Source organism: Chinchilla lanigera, unplaced genomic scaffold, assembly GCF_000276665.1.
Source record: "Chinchilla lanigera isolate Chin_1 unplaced genomic scaffold, ChiLan1.0 scaffold00116, whole genome shotgun sequence".
Taxonomy (NCBI): Eukaryota; Metazoa; Chordata; class Mammalia; order Rodentia; family Chinchillidae; genus Chinchilla; species Chinchilla lanigera.
This window is the reverse complement of record NW_004955517.1, coordinates 3,524,874-3,534,751: the sequence shown is the minus strand read 5'-3', so window position 1 is coordinate 3,534,751 and position 9,878 is coordinate 3,524,874. Positions and strand designations below refer to the sequence as shown.

At 38.6% G+C, this 9,878-nt stretch overlaps 1 protein-coding gene across 3 annotated transcripts in view; it reads left to right on the top strand.

The window, feature by feature from the left end:
• The window catches only part of LOC102026463 (receptor-type tyrosine-protein phosphatase gamma-like), a 62,979-nt gene that overhangs the window by 23,231 nt on the left and 29,870 nt on the right, over nucleotides 1–9,878 (top strand). The window contains exon 3 of one of the 3 annotated variants that reach the window (XM_013506944.1): nucleotides 6,358–6,999. The exons of the other annotated variants lie outside the window; for them this stretch is intronic. Coding sequence (XP_013362398.1) covers nucleotides 6,358–6,880 — 523 coding nt within the window. The 3' untranslated portion in view covers nucleotides 6,881–6,999. Of the gene's footprint in view, nucleotides 1–6,357; nucleotides 7,000–9,878 lie in introns of those variants that run through there. 3 annotated transcript variants of the gene reach the window in all.

The following is a 9,878-nucleotide window of genomic DNA, read 5'->3' as shown; positions in this document are numbered from 1 at the left end:
AGCCAAAGACCAAAACCACATGATCATCTCATTAGATGCAGAAAAAGCTTTCGACAAGGTCCAACATGCATTTATGATTAAAACTCTACAGAAAACAGACAAACTACTAATGTCATTGGATATACTACTCTTCTTTTATCTAGTTTATGAAAGGCTTGGATCACCTTTACACCAAGTCCCTATAGCTTTAAGTTCAAACCTGTGAAACTCAACAAACATCCTTTAATCTTACTTCCTAAACTGAAAAGGAATGGCCTTTGCTTTTTTAGTCTGTCTTCTTTGATTTTAATAGGAATTTAGAATATATTTTAAAGTATGTGTGCTTTCACTAATTTTTGTGTCTAGTCATCTTTTTTGTTAGTTTGTTTGTTTTCCGGTACCAGGAATCGAACTCACGACCTTGTGCTTGCCAGGCAGGTACTGTGCCGCTGAGCTAAATCCCCAGCCCCTGTGTCTAGTCATCTTTAAAGCCATACTGTGTAGGTGCTTTCTCTTAAATCAAGTACAGCCATGCATCAGTTAAGAATGGAGATATCATCTGAGAAACGTATCATGAAATGATTATCACTGTGTGACTATCATAAGTGTACATAAACAAACATAATGGCATGCCCTACTATACACCTGGGGTATAGGTTATAGCAGTTGTCATGTATGTTGTTCACCACAAACTGAAGTGGTAGACATCATGAGACTATACTTCTGAAGAATGGCTAAACATAGGAAATGCAACCCACATAAAACCATAGTAATCCCATTTGAAAAGTTCACTCCATAACACAGATACAGGTTATCCGACTTTTCTTTCTCACTGGTTATTAGTAGCTTTTTTAAAAAGCTAAGAAATAAAAACAAATTGTGAGTTTAACTATTTCACTAAGCCAGTTAAGTTTAAATTTTTCTCCTCATGAATAAAATCAATACAGATTATTTCTTTTTAAATACAGGCTAAAATAAAGTCAACTAAGTACATTTTTTTTTTTTTTTGAAACAGGGTCTGAGTATATAATTCAGACTGGCCTTGGACTCACTATGTAGCTTGGGCAGGCCTTGAACTCGTGGTGATCCAGCTGCCTCCACTCAGACTCCTGAGTGCTGGGATAAACACATTTTAGAATCTAAAGAAGGGCAACATAGTGAACAAAAACAAACAAACAAAAAACCACCACAATCAGCATTAAGAGAGCAATCATAACGGGGTATTAAAATAATATGCTCAGGGATGTAAAAGATTTTTATGTAATACTTCAGAACCTATATAGTGAAACACAAACAAATTAGAGCCTAAGAATGGAAATATATACACACACACACACACACACACACACACACAATTATGACCAATAAATACAGTGAACGTTTAAATTTTAAATTTACTGTAGTAAAATATACATTTCCATGAATCCCTTTCAAAATAGTTCCCCTCACTAAAAACACACTTAGCCTATCATCCTTGCCACTTTCTGAAGCAATTCTAGAAATCCTCTTTCATGAGTGTCTTTAGTTGTGCCTACTGGGGCTACCTTGATGTCCTGAATTAATTAAAAACATTTACAACAATTTCTGTGAAATAAAAACATTATGGTGTTTCCTCATGCACTTTATTCACTGGATCTGACACCATGCACCCTATGCATCTTTCCTAAAGCCTAAACGACCATGAAAGGTAAATGTCTTGAATTAATTCAAGATGTGGGGGCAGTTACACAGTGCCACAAAGACATGACAGGAAACTTTCAGAACTGCTCAGAAAGTAGCAAGAATAATGGGATAAGATGTTCAGAGTGACAGGGAGAATTCTGAGGAAGATTAATGCCAATGTCTTTTACTGTAATAAATTTTTCTTAAACGTTTACCATATTTGTTGATCATATCTCTTATTATTTCAGAAATATAGCACATAAGAGTTGGACTAGTAGTATAATATGTAGAGATGAAGTAAAGTGGGATACTAAAGGTAGATACAAAAGTTCCAACACACATTGTGAGGTAATCCTCAGAGAAATAAAAGGTCAAAGAGGAAGAAACAGTGTTGAAAACAAAATAGAAATTGCTAAATATATAAGAATTTTATGTACATTCACCATGACGAAGGCACTGCATTTCAAACCTATTAGGAATGGAACCACACTACACTTAGAAATAATGTACAGCTCAAATGGCATATACCGAAGATTAAAAATAAACAAACTAAGCTTTCAACTCAGGAAGCCAGAAAAAGATACAAATAATTCCACAAAATATACAAGCAATTTAAAAATAAATGTAATCAGTAATGAAATGGGAGCAAGGAGATAGGAAAGTGTAAGCAATAATACTTAATAAAAGCTAAAGCTTTGGTAAATATGATGAAAACAATTAGAAAAGGCATAAACTAAGAATGAAAATATTTATCTGTAGCTAGAGTTAAAACATTTGAGAATTGTTAATTTGCTTAGGTTTAATAATCCTGTCTTCCTGGACAGGAGAGTAAACCCAGAACCTTCATGTTTGAGCTACTTCTCCTTTTTATTTTTTGAAACAGGATCTCCCTAAGTCACTAAGTTGCCCAGGTTCAAACTTATGATCCTCTTCCCTGAGTGTCTTAGTTACTTCTCTCATTTCTGAGACAAAATACTCAACACCCACAACTTAAGGCAGGAAAGGTTTATTTAGCTCAGTTTGTAGAGGTTTCAGTCCATAAGCAGCTAGGTCCAAGGCAGGGTAGTACATGGAAGAGGGGCAACAGTTCATAGCAGCAGAAGACAGCAAAAGCGACAAGTGAAAAAAAAGGAGAAGGATCAAGCCTCTTTCTGTCCCTTATACTGTAGGCAGGTTACCAACTGTAGGGCAGGTATGGCACTCACACCCTTAATCCCAGCATTGAACCATGAATCAATCAGAAACTGTAGATTCAGCCACCTCCAAAAAGCATCCCCATCCATGACTGCATGAGGCTTTGTGGGTATATCTAAACACAAACCATAGCATTCTACACACACACACACACACACACACACACTGCCAAAGACTCATGCACATCCCTTTACACAAAGGCATTTAGTCCATCTCCAGGAACTGCCAAAGTCCTAACAGTTTCAGCTCTGCTAAACAGTCTAAGTCCAAAGTCTCCTCTGAGATTTAAGGCATACTCTCAGCTGTAAGCCCTGTACAAATGAAAATAAAGTGAAACACTTCCAACATTCAATGGCACATGATAGACATTTCCATTTCAAAAGTTATATACAGGGTGATACAAAGGAGTAGGACCAAAGCAAGTCCAAAATCTAGCAGGGCAAACATTAAATCCTGTAGTTGCATGTGCAGCACTGGAGGCAATCTGTGGCAAATGTGAACACCAAAGGGCTTGGATGGCTTTGCCCCTACAGCATTGCTGGTGGCTGTAGTTCCCATGGCGTCTCTCCTGGACCTGCTCTGTTCCCTCACTGGAGTCTTCCTCAGACAGTCCATGTCCCTAGCTTCTCAAAACTTCCAGACTCTACACTGAACCTTTGGCTTCACGCTCACAGCTTCACATACTTCCCTCTTAGGGGTACACTAACTGGCTTCCCAGGCCTTCTGAAATCTAGGTGGAAGCCTTCCTGACCCCACAGCTCTTCCCTTCTGCATGCACCTAAAACTAGCACCATGTGGATGATGCTAAGGTCTGCTGCCAAATGCAGAAGTAGCCACCCTTTCTTCTCATTTGACTGTAGGGATTGAGTGGCTACATCACTAAGCACTTCAAACTCAATTCTGAGAAATAAATTCTTTAAGCCACCACCATTCTGGAACACAATGCAGCTGCCACCGCTCAGGAATATGATGCTCTTGAGCTTTCTTCTCAAAGCAAAGTCTTTCACTTTTCCAGTTTTGAGGTTGCAAAGGGTGGACTGCTGCTTCTTGTGATACTCTTAGGCCATCCTTTTTATTCTCCTGTCCCTTCTCAGCAATCAAAATCTCCTACCCTATCTTTGCAGTCCACAGCTTTAATGGAGTTTCCTTTCTGGCCAAACTCACAGTGCTTTTAATCATTCAGCTATGCTCTTTGCTCTTGATTCTCAACATAGATTTGGCTAAAACCCCCAACAGTAGCCATGCCACCACCTCGACATTTTACTGCCTTTAATCTTAGTCTTAGGCAAAATACAGGCAAACTTTCTGCCAAGCCATAACACTCGTCATCTGGAGTCCAACAGCCAATGCAGTCCTTCTTCCCAGCAGAAACCTCCATAAGGTACTCCTTATGGGCAGGACTTCTGTCAGCCTCCTGGCCTTCTAAACTCTGACTACAATCTCTCATTCAGTACAGTCTCAAGCATTCCAGCTCTACTTTTTCAGCTGGCATGTCCAAACCTTTCCTAACTCTTCCCTTTCCCACAAGCCAGTTCCAAAGTCTCTTGAGCCATGTGGCAAGGTGTACCTCAGCAACCAACCCACTTCTCTAGAACCAATTCTTGTTGCTGACACAAAATACCCAACACCCAAAGTTAAAGGAGAGAAGATTTATTTAGCTCACAGTTTATAGAGGTACACCACCATGCTTCACTATGTTTATTTTTACATTCCCTAGCTTTTAGAGAGGTACACTAAAATTATTGTGGAAAAAAATACCTAGACTTTCTGTCAACATATATGGGGTAGGAAACACAGATAAAAATAAGTGTCCATGACCATCATACTTGTTCTCACTGACTAATGGCTACGTGAAGATCACTATAGTATTGTATTTTTGTGTACGTTTAACATTTTTAGTAATAGAAAGCTAAAGATAACATTTTAAAAGAACTAAAATGAGCATTTGAAATCTCATAAGCATTTGAAATAAACATTTAAAACTCTGTACTAACAAAATTTTAAGCCTAGATAACAGGCACAGTAAAACATGTGTTGAACACATGGTATGTGCCAGTCTCTGTTCTGAGCCATTTACATGTATAAGCTCAAAGTTAAGCTTTAGTCTCACTATAAGACTTTGGCCATTTACTTTACTTCAGGGTACTGTTTCTTCAACCTCAAGTGCACACAGTACTACTACACTGTTGGGGTTATTGGGAAGATTAAATTGGTGCATGTTGCCTACCTAGAAGAGAGCCTAAAACATCACAAAGAGAAAAATACATATTAGTAATTACTAAAAACTGAATAGAAGAATGAGTCTTCCAAATTGTAAGGCCCACCATGTCCTGACCAAGGCTCCATATAAACAATAATATAGAAAAACACTTATCACAAGCTTGACTTAAACAGATACATCTAGCATTAAAGAAAAGTATAGCAAAACATCTCATTTCTGGATATGGATACAGAAATATTAAAATACAGTAATAAAATTTAGCATATAAAAATGCAAAATATTAAGAGAATTACACATTAACAAAAAGATTTATCCTTGTGATGTATACTTGTTAAACAATACCAAAATCTAGCCATGGACTTAGGACACGATTAAAGAGATTTCCAGGGGCTGGGGATTTAGCTCAGCGGCAAAGCGCCTGCCTGGCAAGCGCAAGGTTGTGAGTTCGGTTCCCGGTACTGGAGAAAAACCAAAAATAAATAAATAAATAAATAAATAAATAAAAATAAAGAGATTTCCAAAATAATCAATAGAAAATAGACAGTATATAATAAAGTAACACATATCCAGAACACACCTAACTACTCTTGGGAACTAAAAATAGGAAGCATCCTCTTCAACCTGAGAACCACTTATTGCCTGTAGCTCATATTATTATTTCATACTGGAAACTTAAAACCTTGACCATGAAAGATATTGTTGCACTAAATGTGCTTATTTAATTGAGTCACCAGTGCAGAGGCCAGATGCACAGATAAGCAAGTTTATTAGCTGGCAGTGGTGGGCATCCAGTACATGACCAAGCACCAACTAGAAGGGCAGAAGCGGAGAATAGTTACACAGTTTTAGTTCCAGGTCCAGTTCTGGATCTAGGGGGTGCTGATATGACTTGGTGTAGCTACAGAAATACTCCTGCAAAGCATGAGCTTAGCTTGTGACAAAGGAACAATGGTGTCTGACATTTTATGTAGGGAACAAGCAGTCTTATGACAAAGCATAGGGTGGTGCTGGGTTAGGTAACTATGACAACATTTATAAGAAACTTAAGGAAACAGAAACTTGAACTTTAAAATGGCACTAGAACACAAAATGGCATTGGTTTAGTTTTCTTTCCCCTATCTATACAATACCTGCTCTCACTGCCAGTATAAAAACAATTTAGGTGATAGCCGTGGCAGTAAAAGCAAAAGACAGAAGAATAAGCGGTAAATGGGCAACACTAGCATTATTGGCAGATAATGATATAGCCAAGTACACAAGGAACCCAGAATTACCAGAATTTGAATTCTCCTCTGTGACAGGACACAAGTTCATCAGGGGAAATTAAGTAACATCTCCATGAAATCAACAGAAACTCTACAGTACCTAGAAATAAGCTTGAAATGGAATTGGCAAAGACTACAGAAAAAATTCAAAACTGACCGAGTAAGTGGAGGCAGACATTGTATTTATGCACAGAAAAATGAAAAACTGGAAAGATGTGAATTTCCTGAAACCCATCTATGTATTCAGTGTAACCTAATCAAAACGCTAACAGTTCTGTTTTTGAAATTCTGCTTTCAAAATTACTATGAAACAGGATGGAATGGGGTGGAAGGAGAGAGGTATTTGGAAATGAGTGCGTATGTGGGGGGAAAAGGACGATTCATGGAACTTCGGGGGTGTAGCTCAGTGGCAGAGCAAGTGTTTAGCACGTGTGAGGCCCAGCACCAGGAAAAAAAAGAAAAAAATGTACACTATATGTGCTTGAAACACTTAAGAAGTAAAATAAATGTAGAGACAGCCAAATGTATTATGGAAATTTGCTTTTTCAAGACTTACTAAAAACCTACAGGAATTGAATATGGAGAGAAAAATAAACAGACTAAGGGCCAAAGTACAGCATTCAACACTAGGCCTGCATTTAGGAAAATTCAGTATACAATAAAATGGCAGTTTACGTCAGTGAGCAATGATCAGACTATTCAATAACAAATTCTGGAACCAGTTATCTGTTGGGAAAAAAAGCAACTAAAATCAGACCCTCTCCCTTACATCAAAACAAGAATAACATCCAGATAAGTAATTAAACATATTAAATAAAATTCAAAAACTCAAGAAAATATCTAAAAGCATATGAAAAAGCTCTGCTTCATTTGGAGCTGTGTGGAGTCACCTGAAACTTAATGACAAGATAAATTCTGAGCAGTGCACCATTAGGTGATTGTGTTGTTGGGCAGACATCACAGAGTGTACTTACAGAAACCTGGAGGGTAGATCCGAGTACCGCCTAACTGCACGTGCTGGTTCCTTTCACATGACTGGCGGAGCAGAGTCTGTGTAACCAGCACCAGCACAGACACCAGAGTGCTGAGTTGCACTAAGACATTACTATGCTTGAGACATCACCAGGCAATAGGAATTTTCCACTCCACTATGCATTAGCAGGGTAATCATACATAGGATTTATGGTTAAATAAAATATTGTGTAGTACATGTCCTGTATTTCTATTTTTATTCTCTAATTCAGTTTAGCTGTTTGAGATAGTTTTAAGTTTTTATTCGGATTGCTTTGCCACTTGCTACTTATTCCAGACCCCACAGTTCAAGTTTCTCTATCGTTTTTCCTATTTTACCCACCCCAGCTCATCCCCAGTACCACATACATTACTATCGCAAGGCTATTTTTGAACCTCTCATTTCATATTAGAGATCAATCTATGCATCTGATGAAGCAGTTGGAAGACTTCACATTCATAAATACATGCTAGCTCTGTGCCAGCTTCCAAATCCCTCCTGTCCAGCATTTCATTCACTTTTCTCTCCTAGAACAGATTTAATATAGTCTAGTTATTTTCTAAGTAATTTCATTCTTATGTATACTTATTCAGTCACTCATGAAATGGATACAAAGAAGGTATAGATCATAATTATAGAAAGATTAAATTCTTTTTTAAAAAGTATCTTAGAAAACATTTTTGCTCTTCTTTTCTAGTAATTTTTTCATAATTCCAGTTTTCATTGGTATGTCCATTGAATGAGATGGCTAAGCTATTCTGTAGTTCAAACTATCTTCCTCTTGTTTTTCAGTAACAATAGCAGTTTGTCTGTAAAGCAATTCTTAGTTACTTTTCTCTCCTTGCTGAGACAAAATACATAATGCTCAGAATTAAAGAAGGAAAGGTTTATTTAGCTCACAGTTTGTGGAAGCTTCAGTCCATAATCACCTGGCTCCAAGGTAGGGTGGCATGGCACAAGAGCAACACTTCAAGGTAAAAGAAGACAGAAAAAGCAACAAGAGCAAAAGGTGGGGAAGAACAAGCCTCTTTTCCTCCCTTATATTGTAAGCAGGGTATCCCCTCCCCAGAGCAGGTGTAGTGCTCACACAATCCCCATGCCCTTCTCTTGCACAGGATGAGGATGTTTACACAGTGAGGATGCTGGCCCCCAGCTGAGTCCCTCAGTTAAACTTCTAAACTTCTGAAGTTGACACAATATATCAAACATTACAATCCACTCCTTACTAACTTGACCACCAGACACATTTCTTTAAACTGGTCTCCAGATACAAAGACATGATTCTTCTTCTTAACATTTCACAACTTGAACATTGTAACAGGTTTAACAATCCTTAAGAACCAGTATTAAATCTATCAACATTATATTACATTAGAACCATAACATTCTGTCCCTGGCCCCCCAGACTCATGCACATTCCTTTATGTAAATGGCATTTAGTCCATCTGCAAGAGTTGCCAAAATTCTAACCATTTCAGCATTGCTGAAAAGTCTAAGTCCCCTCTCCTCTGAGAGGTAAGGCAAACTCTTAGTTGTAAGCACCTGTACAAATGAAAAGTTAGACACTTCCAACATTCAATGGCACAAGATAAACATTTTCATCCCAAAAGTTACAAACAGAGGAATACAAAGGAATGGGACCAAAAGCAAGTCCAAAGTCTAGCAGGGAAATTATTAAGTCCTGTAGTTCCATGTGCAGCATCTGAGGCAATATGTGGCAAATTGTGAGCTCCAAAGGCCTTGGGTGGCTCCACCCCTGTGGCACTTTTGGTGGCTATACCCCCAATGGCTTCCCTCTTAGGTCCACTTTGCTCCCTCCTTGCAGCTTTCCTTAGACAGTCCACATTCCTTGCTTCTCCAAACTTGTAGGGTCTCCAGTGCACCTTTGGCTTCTCAGTCAGAACTTCACACACTGCCCTCTCAAGGGTACGCTGCCTAGCCTCAGGCCTTCTGAAATCAAGGTGGAAGCTTTTTTAACCCCATAACTTTTTCATTCTGTGTGTACCTAAAACCAGTGCCACATGGATGATGCCAAGGTCTGCTGCAAGCTGGAGCAGTAACCAGGCTTTCCTCTCTCTTGGCTGTAGGGGTCAAGCACCTGGATTGCTGCACACTCTGAATCTGACTGTGAGGAAGAAATTCTCTAGGCCACTGCCATTCTGGAACATGGTGCTCTGTGGCTTTCTCCTCAAAGCAAAGTCAGTTTTGCAGTTTTGAGGATGCAAAGTGTGGAAACTTGTGTTTGTGATGCCTTCAGTCCTGTTTTATCTCAGTGATCAAGATCTCCTCACCTCTGGCTTTATGGTTCTCAGCTTTACTGGAGCTTCCTTTTTGGCCAAACTCACAACATTTTAAATCATCCTGCTGGATTCTTTGCTCTTGATTATCAACATAGATCTGGGTAAAATCCATAACAATAGCCATGCCACCACCTCAACATTCCACTGTCCTGAAATTTCTTTTGCTGGTCTGCCACCCTTAATCTCAGTCTCAGGCAAAGTCTCTGTATATGAGAAAAATGCAGATAAACTTTCTGCCAAGCCAT